Source organism: Lithobates pipiens, unplaced genomic scaffold, assembly GCF_037356315.1.
Source record: "Lithobates pipiens isolate NorthernLeopardFrog02 unplaced genomic scaffold, aLitPip1_a1.2 Scaffold_16, whole genome shotgun sequence".
Classification (NCBI taxonomy): Eukaryota; Metazoa; Chordata; class Amphibia; order Anura; family Ranidae; genus Lithobates; species Lithobates pipiens.
In genome coordinates, this window is record NW_027507748.1 from 650,165,628 (window position 1) to 650,190,762 (window position 25,135).

Here is a 25,135-nt window from a genome sequence, read left to right on the forward strand (position 1 = left end):
GTGCCACAGGCTGACCAACTCCATGCCACACCGCACTGATGCAGTAATTCATGCAAAAGGAGCCCCGACCAAGTACATACTACACTGTACATGGCCATACTTTTCAGTAAGCCAGCATCTCTGTATTAAAAATATATATTTTTTTTTATCGGTCTTACGTAATATTCGAATTTTCTGAGATACTGAATTTTGGGTTTTCACTAGCTGCAAGCCATAATCATAAAAAAAAAAAAAAAAAAAAAAGTGCACGAAATTTATAAAATAAAAATATATAAGTATAAAATATATGAGTTTCACTTTTTGAATTTAATTACTGAAATAAATGAACTTAATAATCATCAAAATTAAAAGAAAGAAATGCATGAAATATATCACTCTATGGGTAAAACATCTATATAAAATATAGGAGTTTCACTTTTTGAATAGAATTACTGAAATAAATTAACTTTTTGATGATATTCTAATTTTCTGAGACACACTTGTATACCATAGTTTGTAGACGATATAGCTTTCAAACAAACTAATTAATAAACACATATTGGATTCTTTTTTTTTTTTTTAACCACTTCAATACAGGACACTTAAACACCTTCCTGCCCAGACCAATTTTGAGCTTTCAGCGCTGTCGCACTTTGAATGACAATTGCGCGGTCATGCTACACTGTACCCAAATGAAATTTTTATCATTTTTTTCCCACAAATAGAGCTTTCTTTTGGTGGTATTTGATCACCTCTACGATTTTTATTTTTTGCGCTACAAATAAAAAAATACCGAAAATTTTGAAAAAAAAAATAGTTTTTTTTTGTTTCAGTTTCAAAACGTTGTAAATAAGTACGTTTTCTCCTTCACTGATGGGCACTGATGGGGCTACACTGATGGGCACTGATAAGGCAGCACTGATGGGCACCAATGTGGCACCAATGAAGTGGCACTGATAGGCGGCACTGATGGGCGACACGGATGGGCGACACGGACGGACACTGATAGGTGGCACAAATTGGCACTGATAGCTGGCACGGATGGGCGGCATGGATGGGCGGCACGGATGGGCACGGATGGGCATGGATAGGCGGCACAGGTGGGCATGGATAGGCGGCACAGGTGGGCATGGATAGGCGGCACAGGTGGGCACTCATAGGCGGCACAGGTGGGCACTCATAGGCGGCACAGGTGGGCACTCATAGGCGGCATCGGTGTTATACTATAGTAATGGATGCCAATCAGTGCCAAACAATAATGCATGCCAATCAGTGATGCCCATTGTGGGCACTGATTGGCATCCATTATGGGCACTGATTGGCACCCATTGTGCTGACTGGCATCCCTGGTGGTCTAGGGAGGATTATGACCTTTATTACCTTTTCTCTGGTGGTCTGGTGGCGTCCCTGGTGGTCCAGTGTGGGCATCCTCGAGGGGGCTGTGCTGATATTCTCTCAGCACAGACCCCCCCTGTCAGAGGAGCAGCCGATCGGCTCTCCTCTACTCGCGTCTGACAGACGCGAGTGAGGGAAAGCTGATCACCGCTCTTCCCATTTACACTGTGATCAGCCGTGATTGGACACGGCTGATCACATGGTAAAGAGTCTCCGTCGGAGACTCTTTACCGAGATCGTAGTTGCCGGGTGTCAGACTGACACCCCGCAACAACGATCGCCGCGATGCGCGCCCCCGGGGTCGCGCAGCGGCTTATAATCCTGATCACGTCATATGACGTCCGGTCAGGATTATGAAACCACTTTGCCGCCGTCAATTGCCTATAGGGCGGGCGGCAAGTGGTTAATCAAAATTTTTAGTCTTTTTTCGTTTATATTGTAAAAAAAAAAAAAAAAAACCCCAGTGGTGATCAAATAACATTGGATGTAAACCCGATTCATTAAATTTGACCCGGGCACATATATCTGTATTGTTTACTTATCTCTCTCCAAAGCCCTAATTCTCTCGTCTGTTCTGTACTTCTGTTATCAGCATGATGACTTCTGACAAATTTTCTGACACGGGAGATAAAAACAGCTGGAAATTTGTGTTGGGTGGGTGCTATAAATAGATTAGCAGAGAGCTGGTCTATTCACAGCACAGCTCTACAAGTATCTCTGTTCCTCTGCCTATGTGGAGGGGGGTGTGTGTCTTTCTGCCAATAAACTGTCACGCAGTGTATGTCAAGACTCCTCTCCCACTGCTGGAACAGGAAGAACAAGCTGAAGACCGCAGATATACAGTTGTGCTCATAAGTTTACATACACTGGCAGAATTTATGATTTCTTGGCTATTTTTCAGAGAGTATGAATGATGACACAAAAACTTTTCTTTCACTCATGATTAGTGTTTAGCTGAAGCCATTCATTATCAATCAACTGTGTTTACTCTTTTTAAATCATAATGGAAACTGAAACTACCCAAATGGCCCTAATAAAAAGTTTACATACCCCAGTTGTTAGTACAATGTAGTGTCCCCTTTAACATCAATAACAGCTTGAAGTCTTTTGTGGTATTAGTGGATGAGGCTCTTTATCTTCTCAGATGGTAAAGCTGCCCATTCCTCTTGGCAAAAACCTTCCAGTTCCTGTACATTTTTGGGCTGTCTTGCATGAACTGTACACTTTTGAGATCTCCCCAGCGTGGCTCAATGATATTGAGGTCAGGAGACTGAGATGGCCACTCCAGAAGCTTCATTTTATTCTGCTGTAGCCAATGACAGGTCGACATTGCCTTGTGTTTTGGATCATTGTCATGTTAGAACATCCAAATACGTCCCATACGCAGCTTCCTGGCTGATGAATGCAAATGTTCCTCCAAGATTTTTTGATAACATACTGCATTCATCTTGCCAACAATTTTGACCAAATTTCCTGTGCCTTTGTAGCTGACACTTCCCCAAAACATCAGAGATCCACCTTCGTACCTTTCATCATAGGCCTTGTTGACTCCTCTCCAAATGTAGCATTTATGGCTGTGGGCAAAAACCTCAATTTTGGTCTCATCACTCCAAATGACTTTGTGCTAGAAGGTTTGAGGCTTGTCTCTGTACTGTTTGGCATATTATAAGCAGGATACTTTGTAGCATTTGCGTAGTAATGGCTTTCTTCTGGCGACTCGACCATCCAGCCCATCTTTCTTCAAGTTCCTCCTTATTGTGCATCTTGAAACAGCCATACCACATGTCTTCAGGGAGTCCTGTATTTCACCTGAAGTTATTTGTGGGTTTTTCTTTGCATCCCAAACAATTTTCCTGGCAGTTTTGGCTGAAATTTTAGTTAGTCTACCTGACCGTGGTTTGGTTTCAACAGAACCCCTCATTTTCCACTTCTTTATTAGAGTTTGAACACTGCTGATTGGCATTCTCAATTCCTTGGATATCGTTTTATATCCCTTTCCTGTTTTATACAGTTCAACTACCTTTTCCCGCAGATCCTTTGAAAATTATTTTGCTTTACCCATGACTCAGAATCCAGAAACGTCAGTGCAGCACTGGATGAAAGATGCAAGGGTCTGTCAGGAGTCCAGAAACTCATTGACCTTTTATGCACACACTAATTACAAGCAAACAGATCACAGATGAGGATGGTTTACTTTAATAGCCATTCAAACCCATTTGTGTCAACTTGTGTGCATGTTATCAGGCCAAAATCACCAGGGTATGTAAACTTTTTATCAAGGTAATTTGGGTAGTTTCTGTTGTCATTATGATTTAAAAAGAGTAAACACAGTTGATTGATAATAAATGGCTTCAGCCAAACACTAACCATGTGTGAAAGAAATGTTTTTTGTTATCATTCATATTCTCTGAAAAATGGCCAAGAAATCATAAATTCTGCCAGGGTATGTAAACTTATGAGCACAAGCACAGCTGTACATGTAATGCCACATACACACGACCAGACTTTCCAGCAGACTAGGTCCGATGGTCTTCCCGACAGACTTTCAGCGGAGTTCCGACTGACCTTTCCGGTCAAACGGACTTGCCCACACACGAACGGACTAAGTTAGTTTGTTTTGAACATGATGACGTAAGAGGGGCCTAAAAAAGGAAGTTCAATAGCCAGTAGCCAATAGCCTCCCTCGCGTTGGATTTGGTCCGTCAGACCAGCATACAGAGGAACGGTTTTCCCGACAGGAATTGAGATCGTCAGACAGATTTGAAACATGTTCTATTTCTAGGTCTATAAAACGAAAAATCAATCAGCGCTGATCACAACAAATAAATGAAATAATAAACTACATGCAGCTAGAATACTATAGGTCAAAATACAAAATCCCACAATACAAAGTAAAAAAGATAACAGTACAGCGCATAGATAAATAATATAAGTGAATAATAAAGTGACACTCTATTAGTGCATCTAAAAACAAAAGTCCATAGATACAAAGAAAAACAAGTGGAGTTGTCAAGGAAAAGATCCACTTGTGCAGTGTGCCTTCAATCGACAAAACAAGTGATGATGTGATTCCTTCACCAATAAGCAAGATGGACTCTCACCTCAAAATATGGACCCCTGATTTAACAGACAGGTCAGAAAATGCATGTTCCCATCATGGGTAAATCACAGCATTCAGTAGATATAGTGGTAGTGCTCAAAGATTGAATCCTTTTCAGTATCCTCAAGTTAATATGATTCCATATAAAAACATAAAGAACAAAATCTAGTGCTCTCCGTTTAAACGAATTTATTTTAAAACAGAAGTAAAAGAGATACACTCACATTCTGGTGCACTGATCTCCAGTGCTGAGTGCTGGGCATGAAAACAAACATAACACGGCGTCCATGCATGGATCAGTATAGCAGCTTGCGGATGACGTCACGGCTTAGGTCACCTAAGCCGTGACGTCATCCGCAAGCTGCTATACTGATCCATGCATGGACGCCGTGTTATGTTTGTTTTCATGCCCAGCACTCAGCACTGGAGATCAGTGCACCAGAATGTGAGTGTATCTCTTTTACTTCTGTTTTAAAATAAATTCGTTTAAACGGAGAGCACTAGATTTAGTTCTTTATGTTTTTATATGGAATCATATTAACTTGAGGATACTGAAAAGGATCCAATCTTTGAGCACTACCGCTATATCTACTGAATGCTGTGATTTACCCATGATGGGAACATGCGTTTTCTGACCTGTCTGTTAAATCAGGGGTCCATATTTTGAGGTGAGAGTCCATCTTGCTTATTGGTGAAGGAATCACATCATCACTTGTTTTGTCGATTGAAGGCACACTGCACAAGTGGATCTTTTCCTTGACAACTCCACTTGTTTCTATTTCTAGGTCTGTCAGATTTTTATGAAAAATGATTGGATTAGCCCACACACGATCGGATTGTCTGACGGACTGATTCCATCGGACCTAGTCTGTCGGTAAGTCTGGCCATGTGTATACGGCATAAAACTTATGTAGGGAGATTTGTTTCATCTCTGTTTGTCATCTGAGGCTATTCACTTCACTGGGTATAGGAAAACGTTTACATCCACTTTAAGATAAAGCTTTTTGTATGCATGACCATGCAATTTCCAGTTAAAGTAGCTCAGTGTTTAATAGCAAAAACTGCTCTGGTCATGAAGGGGGTAAAACCTTCCAAAAGTCAAGTTTTGTCTTTATGTTGTTGATTGTCTTTATGTCATCACGATAAAGGAGGCCCCCATGATGTTGAAATATTATTGTTGCCTTACAGGTTTTGCACTAAAGTTACTTACTTTGCACTATGATGCGCTGTCATCATTAATTTACTGGTTAATACTACTTGCTTCTGCTTAACCATTCCTTGGCTCTGAGGAACATTTACAGAAAAGACTTTCAATGAATAGCTAACTACTATAATTATTACTGTTGGGAACCTGAAAAATGGTCTGAGTCATACATGTACCATCCACGTACACTGCATAGCACCATATCTTTCAATTTTATATTCTTATTCTGCAACTCAAATATCTGCTTGGTCTCTTGTCCCTGTCCTCCTGGGTATCTAAACCAGATCCCATACATATCTACTCTTTGAGAAGGACTGCATCCAAAAGGACAGTGTGTTAGTTTTCATTTAAGTAAGCACCTTCACACTCGACATGTTTAGTCATAGCATTTGATTTTTAGGGACTGTCACTTATTCTGAACTCTGTTCCTCTTTCTTCCTCATTTGGGTCTGATCTATATAGTAGAATATAAAATGCACTACTTCAAAAAGTGTTTTACAGTGCTAAACCTTTAATCCAATGTCTAAATTGCTGCATTTGTATTCCACATTTCTATTTAATTCTAAAAGGCAATGTAAAGGAATAGTCATGGTAAAAAAAAGCACTTGTGAGTTTAATCAATCATTTTTTGTACAATTCTCCTTTAAGGGGGCGTGACAAGGGGTGTGTCCTATGTCTAGATACTTTTGATAATAAGTGTCCCTCATTCCCATCTCAGGAAATTGGGAGGTAAGGCTTAGGCCGCATACACACGGGCGGATTGTCTGCCCAACTTAGTCCGCTGAACCGTGTTTCAGCGGACAATCCGCTCGTGTGTGGGCTTCAGCTGACTTTTTCAGCGGACAGTCTGACGGACTTTGTCTTTCGGAATTTCCGTAATTTTGTCCGTCCAAACTTGGTTTTGTCCGTCCAAACTTGGTTTCAGCAGACAGTCCGCTCGTGTGTAGGCAAGTTGGACGGACTAAGTATGGCGCATGCTCAGAAAGGATTTACACGGCCGAAGGTTGCATTGCAGTGTATTGGACGTCGTTTTTCTAGTCCCGTCGTACGTGCTGTACACGTCATCGCGCAAGTTTTCAGCGGACTGTCTGTTCATCATGTGTGGTCAAGTCCGTTCATTCAAAATTTGGACGGACTGTCTGTCGGATTGTCTGACGAACTTAGTTGGGCAGACAATCCGCCCGTGAGGCCTTAGTTTGCCGAGGGCTGACAGGTTTAAAATGTAGAACAGTGAATAATTGAGAACAAAACCTGTGGATTTGAAATGTCCTTTTCTATGGGATCGCATCATAATGTAAATCATCAATCTGAATTTGCAGCACCCAGAATGAGGAGATAAACCACAGCTACTGCATTTAACTAATAATCCTTACATAAACTCATCATACTAATTTGAGGGACACATAAGAGGTCTGAAAAATAAACATATCACTATATCACAATCAGCATGACGGAGCAATGAGACATGCAATATGGCAAATACCGTGAAAGTGCAATATGGAGTATTTACCTGAGGAATATAGTTTCTTCTTTCCTGGCACACAGCATGAAACCATGCCAAGCTGAACAAAGCCTGTGCCCGAGCCGAAAGCCCATTTTTACTGACTTGCTCAGGTGTCCACGATTCATAAGTTCTCAGCAGATTTTTCTTTAATCCAGGGGGTGCCTTAAATAAACAAATCCCAGATTATATTAGTTTCTTCTGTATCTACAATAAGTTACAGGATTCTGCATAAGGGTCAGATTGAAGGTGGGACGTCATATGATCTATCTGAACTACAATGGGCTTACATAACAGGAGAGGGATGGACCATGAACTTGCTCTGTTACGGTCTACCTAAAGTATTAATAAATGCAGACATTTTCTGCATGCTAATTAATTTACAATTATCACCTCTACCTATGGTCTAAATCTTTCCATTCTTCAATATTTCTTTTTTGGTAAATACCTAGTTGATCCTGCTATTTCCAGGGACCTGGAAACGTAAAAGCAGCTGATCTTCTGCTATTTTTCTATAGTAGAGCTAATCACTTTCTCCTTCTCCAGATTCAATCTGCAGCATGTGACTTTTTTTTTCATCAGCTTGTGGGTGACTCCAGCTTTGGGACTGACATCCAGTGACTACAATAGTGCCAATCAGTGCTGGGCAACCACAAAAAAAGGAAGATTAAGAACCTTCTAAAGTAAAGTCTGCAAAATCCATTAGAGGTTTCCTGCTTGCTTCGCCCAACCATTGTACAGTGCGCTTTGCAGCAAGTGACAAATTGCCACATTAACAGGAATAAAAGAGGAATTTTGAAACAGTATTTTAATCTTTTCCATGTACTGTCGCTTACTACTATATTTACTTCTTCTTCCACTCCGCTTCCTCTGCTCAGCCAATCGCTCGTAGATCAGCATCATCTGCAGGTGGCCAAACATGAGATAAAGCATAGCAAAGGAATTCAGCCTGCTGCCTACCCTGCTAATGGAGTATGTACAGAAAACAATCAGCATGACAAGCCACACCTCAAATTATTTATTTCCTGTAATGTCACTTCCCTTTAAAAAATAGGCGCTTGCAGAGCGGTTTGTTTTAAAGTGCATCAAAGGAGTCAAATCAGTGCATATGGTGTTTGGAGAGTGTTTTTAAAGCATCATTAACGGTTGTAAAACACCAGTCTTAAGGCCCGTACACACGGTCGGACTTTTTGACAACAAACATGCAAATTAGCTGTTTTGGAGCAACATCCGACTGTGTGTACGCTCCATCGGACAAACTTTTTCTGTTTTCATCGGACTTTTGTTGGCTCTGCGAACGGACAAACTTTTTGACAACAGAAGTCCGATGGAGCAAAGTCCTACCGTGTGTATGCAAAAGCATCGGACTTTTGTACAAGGTACAAACACGCATGCTCAGAACCATTGCAAACGATCAGACTACAATACAGAAGTTGACCAAAGGTGGCGCTGGAGTCATTGAACGTCCTCTTTTGAAGCGGCGTCAGTACGTTGTGACGTCATCACGTTCGTGTTTGTTGTCAAAAAGTCCGACCGTGTGTATGCAATACAAACTTGTGGACAACACACTTTGTACAAAAGTCCACGGAAAAGTTTGTACAAGTCCGACCGTGTGTATGGGGCTTAACACCTATTCTAAAGCTCATTAACGTGAGTCTAAAGCCTCATACACACGATAGGACTTTGTACAAACTTTCCTGGGGATTTTTGTACAAAGGGCGTCGGCCGAGAACTTTGTACTTTGTACAAAAGTCATTTGGTTTTCTGTACACACGATCAGACTTTGCTCCATCAGACTTTTGTTGCCAGTAAAGGCCCATACACACGATCAGACTTTTTGACAACAAACATGCAAATTAGCTGTTTTGGAGCAACATCCGACCGTGTGTATGCTCCATCGGACAAACTTTTTTGGTTTTCATCAGACTTTTGTTGGCTGTGCAAACGGACAAACTTTCTGGCAACAAAAGTCCGATGGAGCAAAGTCTGATCGTGTGTACAGAAAACCATAGGACTTTTGTACAAAGTACAAACAGGCATGCTCAGAACCAATGCAAAAGATCAGACAACAATACAGAAGTTGACCAAAGGTGGCGGTAAAGAGCAGAAAAAACACATAATTTGGTGAAAGTTGGCTGAAAAAGTCCTGCTGTGTGTATGCAATACAAGTTCAGGGCCGTCGCCCTTTGTACAAAAATCCAAGGGAAAGTTCGTACAAAGCCCTATCGTGTGTATGAGGCTTAAGTTTGTCCACCTGCACAGCCAACAAAAGTCAGATGAAAACCAAAAAAGTTTGTCCAATGGAGCATACACACGGTTGGATGTTGCTCCAAAACAGCAAATTTGCATGATTGTTGTCAAAAAGTCTGATCGTGTGTATGGGCCTTAACACACATACTAAAGTGAATTAACACTATAGGAGCATTTGTTAAGAGTAAAGCCTCATACACACGGTCGGACTTTGTACAAACTTTTCCGTGGACTTTTGTACAAAGGGCGTGGTCCACAAGTTTGTATTGCATACACACGGTCGGACTTTTTGACAACAAACACGAACGTAGTGACATCACAACGTACTGACGCCACTTCAAAAGAGGACGTTCAATGACTCCAGCGCCACCTTTGGTCAACTTCTGTATTGTTGTCTGATCTTTTGCATTGGTTCTGAGCATGCGTGTTTGTACCTTGTACAAAAGTCCGATGCTTTTGCATACACACGGTCGGACTTTGCTCCATCGGACTTTTGTTGCCAGAAAGTTTGTCCGTTCGCACAGCCAACAAAAGTCAGATGAAAACAGAAAAAGTTTGTCCGATGGAGCGTACACACAGTCGGATGTTGCTCCAAAACAGCTAATTTGCATGTTTGTTGTCAAAAAGTCCGACCGTGTGTACGGGCCTTTAGAAATTTAGTCAAGTGTGAACTAGCCCTAAATACTTAAACAGTTTAGAATAAAGGCCCATACACACGATCAGACTTGACAACAAACATGCAAATTAGCTGTTTTGGAGCAACATCTGACCGTGTGTACGCTCCATCGGACAAACTTTTTTGGTTTTCATCGGACTTTCCAAGGGAAAGTTTGTACAAAGTCCTATTGTGTGTATTCAGGGTGGAATCGCAGGCTGAGGACTAGGCATTCCCAGAACACTTGGTTAATGGCAACCAGATAATTATATGCAGCTGAAGGACTTTGTATAATAAAAAACAAAAGTCAGGGATAGGTAGGCTGGGTCACCTGTTTCTATTTCCAAATGCCTATACTCATTTTTGATGAAGTGGGCTTAGAAAAAAAGCCCCAAAAAAGTGAAAAAAAGCACAATCATTGATAAATACAGAGAAAACCCTACTACATGTCTACTCTTCTGAAGTCACCAAGTTCAGCTATGACCCCCGAGCACAACAGACTTTAGCAGATATCTCAGGATATGGCACTCAAAAGGTTGTCTGTTTTTGACAGACTGATCTTCATTGAAAAGCACCTGGGCTTCCTGTTTTACACACAATTGTAGGATATTGGCATACATGTGGTTGTGTGTATCCTGTGGGTAATGTAGAGATCTACCACAAAATCAATCAACCTTTGACCACTATCTAAAATCAGTAGCTAGCCTGAAGATATTGCCGTTACAAGCCTTACAATAAAACTGCTGTGTGTCTAAGGAAAAAAAAAAAAAAAAGAATGCTTATGCAAAGCCCTTAATTTTCCCAGAAATTAGCAATATTTTATGCCCTGAATAAGCATTGCTTATGTAACAGAAACATTTATAAACACTTCTCAGCTGGAAGAAATGTAAGCAGCTGGTTAACACAGCAATATACTTTTCATCTAGACTTTTCTAGTATCTGAGGCCGTTTATAAGATCTTATGCTTGTGACACTTTTAAAGCAGATGGCTATTGAAACCTAGGAATTTGTTCATTAAATCTAATAAAACATTCAATAAGTACTGCTACAGAGAAAAGGGAGAACTTCAGAACAACAATGATCTTAATTAAATGGAGACTTTATTCATGTACAAAAGTTACACAATACTGAACAGTAGAAGAGAACACTTGGACCTAAAAATTGTCATCAGAGCATTTGTAGCATCTAACCCCCAGGTCTTGACTCGTGGTCCCCATTCCTTACCTCTAACAGAGTCAAAATAAACCACATGACAGTGAAAGGCCCACGCCTCCAGCTGTTTTACTCCAGCATATTTAAATATATAAAAAATAAAAAAACAATGCAAGTTCAATGCAAAAATTACATACAACTTTGAATGGGCAATGCGATCACATCTCTACAAAACCCAACTCAGGGCTCTGCCATGCATCCACCCATAAGGTCCTCCCTACCTCTTTGGAGGCCCCTCAGCTTTAAATTTTTGTTATACCTATCTTCTTCCAGATGGCTTTAGTCTGGTAACATGATTAGCAGTGTTTTTTACTTATGCCTGCCATGGGCAGAGATAATCCAATGACATTGGTTCCGTTCTCTGTATCATTACATTGTGAGCACAGGGCAAGGATGACAGTGGTTGTCAGCTTCCCCAGTGGCCCATCGGGTATGAGAGGTGCAAATATTCATTGTGGCAAGCTAGGCAAAGTATGCAATAAAGATCAATCCTGCAATTCAGCTTTAAGTGTCAGTGGTGTAGTGTTGACACTGGTATACCCAATCAAGGAAGTACACTCACTATATAACCCCTCCTCCTTCCAGGAGCACATCATTTTTTGTAGCAAAGCAATATACTTAAATCCCAAAAGAGGAGAGGGACCTCTGTGTCCCATGATGTACTCCAAGAAAAGGATTTTACAGGTAAGCTGTAATAAAAATTATATTTTCTTTATCATACATGATGGGACACAGAGCCCAAGTAATTACTTAATTGTACATCCCATAGCAATGCTACTTGAAGGGAGGGAGAGACAACCCGCAGGGTATCCCAAGACTTGAGGACTTATACTGCTGCCTGCAGCACACTGCGCCCAAAGACAATATCCTCATACCTCCTTACATCCACCTGATAACATTTTGTGAATGTATGCACTAAAGACCAAGTTGTGGCCTTACAGATCTGAGCCATGGAGGCCTGATGACACACTGCCCAAGAAAAACTAACAGTCCGGGTAGAGTGCTCCTTAGAATTTAAGGGGTAAGATTCCCCCTTTTCAAGTTAAGTTTGAATTATAACTTGCCGAATCCACTTAGTGACAGTGGATTTCAATGCTGCCTGTCCTCTCTTAGGACCCTCTGGTAAAATAGATAAAACATCAGTCTTACGAATTTGAGCAGTTTCCTTTAAAATAGATTTTCACTGCTCTCACCACATCAAGACAATGTAGTGACTTTTCTTCCCTGGAACATGGTTTTGGGAAAAAAATGATGGCAGGACAATATCTTGGTTCAGGTGAAAATCTGGTCTGGTTCAGGTCTACAGACCCAACACGGGGGGGAGGCAGAGACCTGTTTAGCAGCAGGCACAAAACAGTAACAGCAGTCAAAAGTAAAATTATTAGCAGTACCAGTGGGACTTCCGCACCCCCCCTATAAAGGGGGTACACCTCTGATTTCCCTCTGGTCCCTTCAGAGGGGAGAGAGAAAACATTTGGCAGATTTTTTTTTTACCTGAGAGGAATCCCCCTGCACACGTTGCTGCGGCCACAAACAGACTGACTGCACTTTACAGTGAAGACAACAGAGTAAGGTATGTGCATAGACTCCCTCTAGTGGAGAATTAAGGCATGACAAAAAAATGTCCCTAATAGAATACATAGGTGTTTTTAGTACCCAAGTTTCTTCCCTTACCCCCGCCGCATGATTTGCTGAATTAACAGACAATCCAACCTTTACCCACTACGGCGGGCTGCGTTTAGAAAACCTTCAAAGACCGGGTCCCTAGTTATCAGGGTTCCAACTCCCTTGGACCTGTAAAGCACCCCACCAGGAAAGCTTTAGGTAATGTAGCAAGACCTAAGCCCTGGGTTCCCAGGGTCCAGCCCTACAAAGAGAGTCGTTACAGGCAAAAACCTTGTGCTTCGGATACGAGGCTCCAGGTACCATCCACTTAGGCCTCAGTGGCACTTTGGATGGATCTGGTCTATGGAGGCTATTTAAATCCAGCATGGATCCCTCCTGGAGCTCCTCAGAGCACATCTTCACTCATGACCAACACCTTAGACACTGGTGAAAAAACTCATGTGCACCTGGAAGGAGGAGGGGTTATATAGGGAGTGAACTTCCTGGATTGGGTATACCAGTGTCCATCACCTGAAGGTGGCCTATAACCCATTAAGTAATTACTTAAGGCTCCGTGTCCCATGATGTACGATATAGTAGAAACTTTTCTACTTGGCCTGGGGAGCTTTGGATATGAAAACAACTGAAATACAGGTGCATCTTAAAAAAAAATTAGATTAGCATCAAAATGTTAATTTATTTCAGTAATTCAGTTAAAAAAAGTGAAACTCATAATTTATATATAGATGCGATACACACAGAGTGATATATTTCAAGTATTCATTTTTAAAATTTTGATGATTATGGCTAAAGCCCCATACACACTATCAGATATTCTGTAGTTTTTTTTCCTTCAGATTTACCAAAACCATATAATATGAGTAGACATGTGCAGAGTGAAATATTTTGTTTCAGAATTTAGTTTTCGCCCGAAAAATACATTTATTTAGTTACTCCCGAAATTCGTTTTTATTTATTTCGTTTTTCATTCAAAAAATTGCATTTGTCCGAAAATCCACATGAATTACGGTCAAATCTGTCTTTGAAGGCTTATGGTGTCTGTCGAATGTATAAAGAAGATTTGACTGAGCTGCTAAACTCTATATAGCCTATAGGCAGAGCATTTGGCCCCGGAAATGTACGATTGCAGCGTTGTACAGTTTCGATGCTCCGTCGAATATTATTATAAACGTGTGTGTTTTCCGTTGCATTGTCAAATCTCCGTCGTTCATGTTGAATGAATGGTCTAAGTCTCACAGTGTCAGGTATCAGATAGTGAGTGACTGATAATAACGAATATGGCGGCAACCCATTGTGAGAGCAACATGGAGGCATTGGAGGACGTTCCTGGGCCATCTACAAGTGTTTCTGTATATATATTATATACTCGTTCAAACGGAAACTGGTGGACTGGTGATAGCGATCATTGATCAGACAGGTAACAAGATTCTATAATAATAAATCCCCCCCACGACACAGGCAGCCTCCGAGGCTATCACAACACCACTAGCAGCAACACTAGTATCACTATAAGGTTCTCACACTAACACAATAGCAGCAGATTATTATGAAAAAGTTAAGTTGAACTGTAGCTTGCTTCACTATTGTTCTGCTGCTGTGCTTATGCTTAATAATAATAATTCGGGTTCTCTGACAAGTGACAATTCAAACGGACCAGCTAAGATTGACTGTCTTTTGAGATGATTCAGTGTGTGTGTCTCTCTCTGCTAGCAATTGTAAGTGAAAGTAAGTTGGCTGTACGTGTGTACTTAGTTCTAGCTGTTTTACTGTTCCTCCTCTTTGGTTACAATCAGCCAATAACATTCATCATCATCATTATTTTTATTTTACTTCCCCCACCCAATTCCAGAATCTTTTCTCTCTGTCAAATCTTTTCCCTCTATGTGGAATATTTTCTTTCTGTCAAATCTTTTCTCTATATAATCTTGGACTAATAAAGGTAAGGTTAGGCACATTCGTCCACAGGTTCAATAGACACAGATTGTTATTGTCAGAGTCACGTCGAATCTCCTATTCTATATCAAACTGTTGTAACAACGAAAACGAAAATAAAGCATATATTTACGTCAGATCTTTCGTTTTTCAGAATCTGCACTTTCGTTATCGTTTGCCAAAACAAAAACGAAAATACCTGAAATTCAGACGAAAACTAATGCACATGTCTAAATATGAGGTCAAACCTTAGGAGTTTCAATTTGTATGCAATCTGGCAGGCCCTTGCACTACATGGTTTTGGTAAATCTGAAGACAAAAGTCAGCAGAAAATCTGATAGTGTGTATGGGGCTTTACAGCTAGTGAAACCCCAAAATTAAGTATCTGAGAAAATTAGATCATTACATAAGACCAATAAAAAAAAGGATCTTTAATAAAGATGTTATTGATAAAACACAGTGGACCACTACCAGCAGATGACATGGCTCCCCATATCATCACGGACTGTGGAATATTTTACATTTTATTTGGAAAGCAAGGTCCCAGAGTCTGGAGGAGGAGTGGATGAGGTCCAATGTGAAGTTTTAACAGTCAGTGATGATTTGGAAAGCCATGCCATCTGCTGGTGTTGGTTCACTGTTTTTTATAAAGGCCAAAGTCAGCGCAGCCCTCTACCAGGAAATTCTAGAGCACTTCATGCTTCCGTCAACAACATTATGGAGATGCTGATTTCATTTTCCACCAAGACGTCGTACCTGCTCACACTGTCAAAAGTACCAATACCTGGTTTAAAGATTATGGTATCACTGTGCTTGATTGGCCAGCAAACTTGCCTGACCAAAACCCCATAAAGAATCTGTGGGGTATTGTCAAGAGGAAGATAAGAGACACCAGACCCAACAATGTAGTTGAGTGGAAAGCCACTATCAAAGCAACCTGGGCTTCCATAGCATCCCAGCAGTGCCACAGCCTGATCGTCTCCATGCCACAACGCACTGATGCAGTAATTCATGCAAAAGGAGCCCCGACCAAGTACATACTATACTGTACATAGCCATACTTTTCAGTAAACCAACAACTCTGTATTAAAAAAGATTTTTTTTTTTTATTGGTCTTACATAATATTCTAATTTTCTAAGATACTGAATTTTGGGTTTTCACTAGCTGTAAGTCATAATCATCAAAAAAAATACATTTTGTCACTTCAGTCAATAACTTCACTGCCAGGAAAATTGTTCGGGATGCAAAGAAAAACCCACAAATAACTTCAGGTGAAATACAGGACTCTGAAAATGTGTTTCAAGATGCACAATAAGGAGGCACTTGAAGTAAGATGGGCTGCATGGTCGAATCACAAGAAGATAGCCATTACTACGCGAATGCCACAAAGTATCCCACTTAAAATACACCAAACACACACCAAGCAGCTTAGAGATAAGTCTCAAACCATCTGGCACAAAGTCATTTGGAGTGATAAGACCAAAAGTGAGCTTTTTGGCCACAACCATAAACATTACATTTGGGGATGTGTCAACAAGGCCTATGATGACAGGTACACCATTCCTACTGTGAAACACGGAGGTGGATGATGTTTTGGGGATGTGTGAGCTACAAAGGCACAGACAATTTGGTCAAAATTGATGGCAAGATGAATGCAGTAAAAATACTGGAGGAACATTTGCATTCATCAGCCAGGAATCCGCTTTGGACGTACTTGGACATTCCAACATGACAATAATCCAAAACACAAGGCCAAGTCAACCTGTCATTGGCTACAGCAGAATAAAGTGAAGCTTTTTGGAGTGCCCATCTCAGTCTCCTGAACTCAATGTCATCGAGCCACTCTGGGGAGCTCTCAAATGTACAGTTCATGCAAGACAGCCCAAGAATATACAGGAACTGGAGGCTTTTTGGCAAGAGGAATGGGCAGCTTTACTATCTGAGAAGATAAAGAGCCTCATCCACAAATACCACAAAAGACTTCTAGCTGTCATTGATGCAATACACGGTATTAAGAACGGGGGTATGTAAACTTTTAATCAGGGTCATTTGGGTAGTTTCTGTTGTCATTATGATTTAAAAAGAGTAAACACAGTTGACTGATAATAAATGGCTTCAGCCAAACACTAACCATGAGTGAAAGTTTTTGTGTCATCATTGTTCTCTGAAAAATGGCCAAGAAATCATAAATTCTGCCAGGGTATGTAAACTTATGAGCAGAACTGTATATATACACAATTTTCCATATTTATTTGTTTACATTTTTTTTTTAAAGCCTAAGTTTAGGTAAAATTAAAAACAGAAGAAGAATCGGCAAAAGCAACATAACTTACAATTAGTATGATGTGTTCATTGGCTGAATTATTCTGCTCTCAGCAGAAATCTTGCTGTGTCTCCTGGTGAGAGCTGACAGCCCACTAGTTGTATTAACCACCACCATGCCAGAGGATTACTGTATGCTGGATGCAACGTAATTCAGGGGGGGGGTAGGGGTGTAGGGGGGTGCTGGTAGAAAAAAACATTAGGATTTCTACTGAAGCTATGTCTCTTGTGCTGAATCTTCTGTTTTAAGTTTTAGATAAACTAGAGTTGGCCTTTAAATTGGCACTTATGCTTTGAAGAAAAACGACAGTGTTCTTTTGTCTTACAAATAAACATTTTGAACTCAATCACACCTATACACATATGGTAATACACACATGTAGGTAATTCGCTCTTACAGTTTCCCACATAGGAAAGAAATGGATTTCTACTAGAAAAACATTTCCATGTTATAAAATGTATGAACTGTTTCTGCAGGAAATCAGATAAGTGTGAAAAGAAGAATTCCAGGTATGGCATTTTTTACATAGTTACATTGGTCCAGTTTGGAACCATAGCATATAACCATACCACAGTAGACACTGCTACGCCAGTGATCTTCACTAGCTTCTGCAAAGCATTCTCTGATAAAACAAGGTGGAGAGGCAGGGCGGAAATGTTATGCTCTCTACTTCATCCAATTCATTGAACAAATGCTAAGCATTCTTTGAAAGGTGCCTGTGCTGAGTGGCAGACCTCCTGTGTTCAGAATACAGCAGGGCAGCCACTCAGCATGGAATCCAGAAGCTAGTGGAGATAACTAGAATAGCACTGTTTACTGCAGTGATTTTCAGCTTCTAGAGGGATCCCACAGACATGGTATATGTATAGTTACAGGTGGACCAATGTATCTATGTAAAAAATCTATGTAAAAAATGGCATAAACCAGAATTGATGAAAAGGCCAGTTATAGGGCAGGGCAATGGCCATTTGTTTGTACCGTATGAATACCGAGGAGGGGAGGCACTGGACACCTTAGCTGCCATTGTGCTATATGCTGGGTGTCCAGTGTGTCCCTGAGCCTTTAAGGGAGGGTGGGCTCCCTCCAGGCTCACCTGCCCTCCATCTATCTATTATAATGCAAGTGCTTCCACTGTGGAGGCACTCATAAATGTATAGAGTTAGGACTGCAGATAATACTGGGGTGCCTGAAGTGGCTTTGCAGCTTACGCATGTATTTGCAAAAAGTGTGCAAACAAAACCCCTGTTTTTAACACATACTGTTAGACAGGATAATTCTGTTGGTTTTAGGCTGGTCGGTAAGTTGAGCTGGGAATTTTCTTTGCTTTTGTTTGACATAACCAGAATTCTTCTTTAACACATGATAAAGGCTTCCCATAACTATGTGTGAACTGACCAAGAGCATAGCTCAAATGCTTTCTTTTAAAGGCATAATGTCTCTCAATGAAACCTCAAATGGAGCTAGCTAATAAAGGATGAGCCACTGCTCATACCCATTGAAATTTATGTGTGAATTACAGTTTGAACAATTAAGCCTTGTAAATAGGCTTTTACAAAGGGTAGCATGGAGAAAAAATAAAAAAAATATATAAAATCAACTGAGAGCTCCATCTGCTCACTGCCTGTGAAGATTTAAATTATGTACATGCAATGAAGAAAATATACACAAAACCACTACAAATTCCCTTTAACATAATTTCACTTTGATTAAGCACACGTGACATTTTAAATTAGAAGAAGTTTACCTCGTAGGTTATCTTCAAGCTTGACTGTAATAAGATTGGGGTAAATTTGGGGTGAACTTCAGCAGTAAGCCACAGACGGAATCCGGGTTTTGGTTGAAGGGTGTTTAATTCCTGTTAGAGTACAAAGATCTGTCTGTTAGAGTATACACTAAAATGAAACCAACAAAGTACTTTATTTCTGAAAGTGATTATGGAGAAGATAAACTATGATATATAAAAAAAAAGGATACACTCCCTAAAGTAGAAAGAAAAGCAGAAACAAACTGAAAACACCAATTGGGACCACTCCAATAGGTAACAGAAAGGATACCAATCACCCAAAAAAATGCTTCATTCACAGAAAAAGCCACAAACAAAATGGAAGATATTGGCCAAGATATCTTACCCCTAACAATTAATGTTTTTACTGCTATGCAGACGATTAACCATTTGGTAAGAAGATGTAAATACTTTAAGTATTTACATCTTCTTACCAAATGGTTAATCGTCTGCATAGTAGTAAAAACATCAAATGTTAGGGGTGAGATATCTTGGCCAATATCGTCCATTTTGTTTGTGGCTTGTTCTGTGAATGAAGCATTTTTTCTGGGTGACTGTCAATTAATTAATAATAAGGGGCACTGTAAATTAATAAGAGAAAAAAAAAAAAACAGCTGTCAGCCGCCAAAGCTTAAGGTCCTGTTTGTTGCTGGAAGCTTCCATTACCCTGATCCCTGAAGTGATGCTAGATCTACAGCAAAGTATTCTTCTTATTTACAGGTCAGTAATGCTGCAGTAATATTTGTGGCTGGGAGTGACTAGCTATTTTTTACTACATTCATATTTAGGGATGCATGATATATTTACACGTTTATTTTTATGGTTTAGTCATTATATTTTTATATCACAGTTCCTTTTTCTTTTGCATTTTTATTTATGCTTTATTTTTTCTATCATCACCCGACAATTAGTAGACCTTTTTTTGTTTATTTACGTGGGAATATTGTTGGGTCATTTTTATAGAATATATATGATGCATCATAATTTTTTTCCTTCTTGATCATTCCTTACATTGTATGGAAATAATTTAATGTTTCTCTCTTGTGATTTTACTGCTGCAGACCCGGGCTGTATGGGTTGTGATCATCCTTGGTGGGTGGTTTTCACCCCGTCCATTGATTGAGCCCACCTGTTGGCTTGTAGTCTTAAGCAAACAAGTACACCTGTGACAATTAGTAATGAGAGACCGCGGAAGTGTAAAACGCATCTACTGAGCATCTGTTGACCTTGCGGTTGTCATGTTTCATCTTTTAATGGATAGTCAATAAAGAAGTTGATTTTACTTTCTGGATGTGACGCCACCTTCTTCATTCTCCACAAATTGTTTTGGCTGTGTACCAGGCAGGCACCCGGGTTCTCACAGCAGTGTATGGGATCTTGCAGGCTGCTTTGGAGTGGTGTGCAACCAGCTCTTCCTTGCATTCGTCTGCATCATCCTACACAGTGATCAGCCTGTCCCATTAACTAGCAGTGTTTGCTAGTTAAAAATGAAGTTGAAATGGATCTCCCTTTGTCTACCGACAGTGGAGAAAAAGAAAATGCAAATAAAAGAAACTATATTAAAAGAGAAATTTACTTTTCTACATAGAAGTTGTCAAGGGAAATTTGAGGCTATTTGGAAAGGCTGGTTGGAGGTTTTGGGCCCTGAAATGTGACATGCCAGTGGAGGGGAGACATCAGTTGGCTGGTTTGAGATGGGGAATGGGGGGTTGGATTCCTTTAGAGAGAGAGAGGACAGGGTGGGAGGAGGAGGAGAAAGAGATGGGGGGTTATTTGATTTGTAAGTTTGTTTGTTTTTTTGAGTGTTTTTTGTGGGGTTATTGAATGTAATATGTATTTTTGCTGTATCTGGATAATATGAATGTGAAATGTGTTAGATATACTGATGCAAGAATTATTTATTTTTTTTTGCAATAAAGATTACTGGATTAAAAATTGCATTGTTTACATGGTTGAGGCAACCACAGCCTTCAGTGCTGGAGGAGAGACTTCATTATGACAAATATCCACCGCCTTTAAAATACTAGGAATCATAACTCTTTGTTATAGGAAACTCTACATTACACAGTCTGCCAGTTATAATAAATAAATAGATAAATTTTGGTTTACACGAAAACTGATTTTGACGAGCTTTAATAAATAGTTTGGCTAGGTGGTCCAGACTATTAAACACAAACACAGATCAGCTTGTTAAGTTCTGATAGTAAACAGTCATAATGTCACCATCTCCACTAATGACATGTTGTTCAAATTAAGACCTGTTAATGCCAAAAAAGGAACTACAGGTGTGTAACATCCAACACTAGGCTTAAAACACAGCTTACCAGGCTTCAGACCTATATACGTGTTGTTCTTGAGATGATGTCACTTTCATGAATGAGAGTAAACAAAGAATAAAAAAAATAGAAAAACATATGTTTAAATACTTTTAGAATAATTTAAGAAATATTTTTGTCGACTTGCCTTTTCCAGGACTGGCAGCCAAGAGATGACAAGATGCAGATTCTTGAGGCAAAGCCATTCCCCTTCCCGAGCGCATTCTCTCAATGTCTGGACAGCCAGATCGGCTTGGCCCTGTCCCATCGCCACCTACAAAGACAGTTTTGTACTCAAGTCAGCAAATTCTTAACAATTACACATAGCTGTCAGTGTATGGTTATAAAGTGTAGCTATCTTCTAGACACAGTAAAGGCAGGATTTTCAATGCAGAGAATTCAATTTAAGCAATTTGCTATAAACTAGGGAAACCACTGTGGCATGAAGTACAAATAGATTAGTAAAAATATAAAAAAAGTGGATATTTGTGTTCACCCTTAAAGCCAGCTCTCAAAGTTCTCCATCCCGAGGTTTAAACTTTCAAAAACGAATAAGAAAAAGAGTGCTTCTAGACTCCAAATGCAACATAAAGATACTCACCAAACATCCCTATATGAGTTGCTCTTAAAGCGGTGTTTCAGCCGCAAATTATTATTATTTTTTAAAGTCAGCAGCTAAAAACACTGTAGCTGTTGACTTTTAATAAGGACAATTACCTGTCCAGGGAGCACACAATGTCACCCCCCCCCCCCCAAGGCCGATCCCGTCCATCAGATCACGTGCAGGCACTGCCATTACAACGTGCGGCTCCCCTGCTTGTTTTCGACTGCACATGAGCGAGTCCCGCAGCACTTTGTAGATGGTCAGCTTGTCTTCTGGGACACACACAGGTCCCAGAAGACAACGTGGGTGCTCGCCAAGGAAGAGGATGTGACATTCTGGTCTGTAGCCCGGCCGAATCGGAAGTACACTTGTACTTCCAAAATTGTACTATTGGAAAAAAAAAAATATCAATATCCAAAAACGAGGGGTGGAGAGATGGTCTTTTGTTTAAGACCACCTCTCAAAAGTTTGTGGAACTCTGCTTTAAAGAGGAACTGCAGTCTGCTCACATAATTTGTAAAGAAAACATCTTTGCCATTCTGAAGCTTCCCTCCAACCACTTTGCATATTATTTTATATATAATGTCATTCTGTACTTGCCAAATATGCTGTAGAAATCTCCCCCCACTGCGTCTGGCTGCAGCCATTTTAACTGTGGGCAGCTGAAGCTGCTGCCTGTTCACTTCCTGGATTTACACAGACATACAGAAGCACACCTCCAGCTCTGCAGCTCTCATTGACCCTCTTAAGACTCATACTCCCCTCCCTTCCTAGCAAATTCTCACAAGAGTGAGAGAGAGAGAGTTGTACATAATGTCATAAACCTAGGCTTTTTAGCAGACAAAAAACAGGAAGTGATCTGTATAAGGTATTTACTGGCAGAAAAAAAATGTTTTAATATACAATGTTAAAACAACAAGGGCAGAAGATTTCATAGCTGGAAAGATGAAAAAATTACTGAAGGTCTGCATTAATGATAAACTGCTCAATGCTTATGCCATCTCATGGTTAAAGTGTTGTATTAAAGATATTGTAGCTAACCATCACTTTCCACTTAAAGGAACCTGCGTAACAAACAATTCTTTAAAGGTTCGATTGGTATTGTACTCAGCTGTCAGAACTGTTCAATCTGAAATATTTCCTCTCCATCTGGAATACATGTAATTACAAAAACTACTCGTGGATGAAGTGAGTAGAAGGGGTCCCTAAGAAGATCTAGTTCCCAAACAAGGAAGTGAGGGATGGAAAGAAGGCTCAAATGAGGAAACTTAGTAAAACTAAAATTAGGATATATATATATATATATATATATATATATATATATATATATATATATATATATATATTTGTTTTTTTATTACCCCAGATTCAGGATTTGGACAGAGGAAAGAAATCTTTCCTATAAAGGCTTACAATTCGTTCCAATTAGGAAACTCACATTAACAAAATATTTCCAATAAACCCTATTGAAAGAAGTGAGAATATAGAGAGAGATCCCCTTTAGGCACAAGCCTTTTTTTTAATCCCACTGAAGTTAATGGGGAGAGCCTCAATTTTTTATTTTTTTTAAAAGTAGTCCTTAAACTGATTTGGAAAATGAATAGCAGAGTAAATAACCCCCCCTCGACCCCACCCGGAAATCCATAGTTTCAGGAGTCTGGTCTTAAACATCAAGCCTTTCTGAATACATGGACCTCCACATACAGCAATTGGTGCAAAAACTACTATATCGGAAAAAAAAACATGAAGGACATTCTAAAAATGCCTGGGTGACATCCAATGGCAGGATGGATGGCACTTGGTTACATTGTGATATAAAGGCTCTAAGTATAATAACTGACGATGGCTGGGGGATACAGGTAGTAATAAAAGCCCCGAAAGAAACTACAGTAAAACTTTGGATTGCGAGCATAATTCGTTCCAGAAGCATGCTTGTAATCCAAAGCACTTGTATATCAATGCACATTTCCCCATAAGAAATAATGGAAAATCAAATGATTTATTCCACAACCATTTATTCATAAGTCCTTCAGTTTATAGTCCATATAAAAAAAAAAATATGGCAATGTGATAGGTTGTGAAATGATAAAATGTCCATCCACAAATAGAAGCTAAATCCAGCAGGAGCTAGAGTATAAAAGAGAGGTGTCTCTAAGTGTAGCAATATGGTTACATTTAATAAAGGTACAACATTTAGCAACTCACATGGTTGATTATTAAAAGAGGCACATCTAAGTATGCAGGCTTCCGGGGTAAAGCTGTCTGCAATTGTGACCAGGAAGACTACCCTGCTGTAGAGCGATCTGAAAGCGAGGCTCGTGGAGCGCAGTGTGGAAGGGACGACGTGAGTGGTGGTGTGGGGGATGGTCTATGTGGACATCTTTCCCCCCGGATGCCTGCATACTTAGATGTGCCTCTTTTAATCATCAACTATGTGAGTTGCTAAATGTTGTACCTTCATTAAGCACTTACAGACCGGACCATTTTGTTGGACAAAGACCAGACCACTTTTTGCGATTAGGCACTGCGTCGCTTTGACTGACAATTGCGCGGTCGTGCGATGTGGCTCCCAAACAAAATTGATGTCCTTTTTTTCCCACAAATAGAGCTTTCTTTTTTTATTTGTGCAGTTTTTATTTTTTGCGCTATAAACAAAAATAGAGCGTTAATTTTGAAAAAAAAACTTTTATTTTTTATATAAAAAAAAATGTTCCCTCAGTTTAGGCTGATACGTATTCGTCTACATATTTTTGGTAAAAAAAAAATCGCAATAAGCGATTATTCATTGGTTTGCGCAAAAGTTATAGCGTTTACAAAATAGGGATAGTTTTATGGCATTTTTATTAATAATTTTGTATTCTTTTTTTTTTTACTAGTAATGGCGGTGATCAGCGATTTTTATTGTGACTGCGACATTATGGTGGACACATCGGACATTTTTGACCCTTTGAGAAAGTCACATGGTATGTGATGCAACGCGTTAGTGAGGAGTTATGGTGTCGTTCGTCACTTCCGGCCGCGGCTGAGACCGGAAGCACCGCTGTTTATGTTTGTGAATCTCTACTTTTAAATGTAAGTGTGGATATTTTTATCAATAAAGCGAATTAACTGTACTACTCATTGGCGGCCCCCCCTTACTCTCTTATATATGAACCGGAGTGCGGATATTGGAGGAGACAACTGATGGTCCGGAGGTTGTTTGTATAAGAGGTGGAAGTTTGTTTACCCACCACCCCTCAAGCGTGATCCGGTCCT

General features: G+C 40.0%; 1 protein-coding gene across 3 annotated transcripts in view; it reads right to left on the reverse strand.

The window, feature by feature from the left end:
* Window positions 1-25,135, reverse strand: part of DYNC2H1 (dynein cytoplasmic 2 heavy chain 1) — a 694,454-nt gene that overhangs the window by 214,191 nt on the left and 455,128 nt on the right. For all 3 annotated transcript variants that reach the window (XM_077484358.1, XM_077484357.1, XM_077484356.1), the window contains 3 exons: window positions 21,425-21,550; window positions 18,923-19,033; window positions 7,189-7,344 (listed from right to left, as the gene is read on the reverse strand). In XM_077484358.1, coding sequence (XP_077340484.1) covers window positions 7,189-7,344; window positions 18,923-19,033; window positions 21,425-21,550 — 393 coding nt within the window. The remainder of the gene's footprint in view (window positions 1-7,188; window positions 7,345-18,922; window positions 19,034-21,424; window positions 21,551-25,135) is intronic.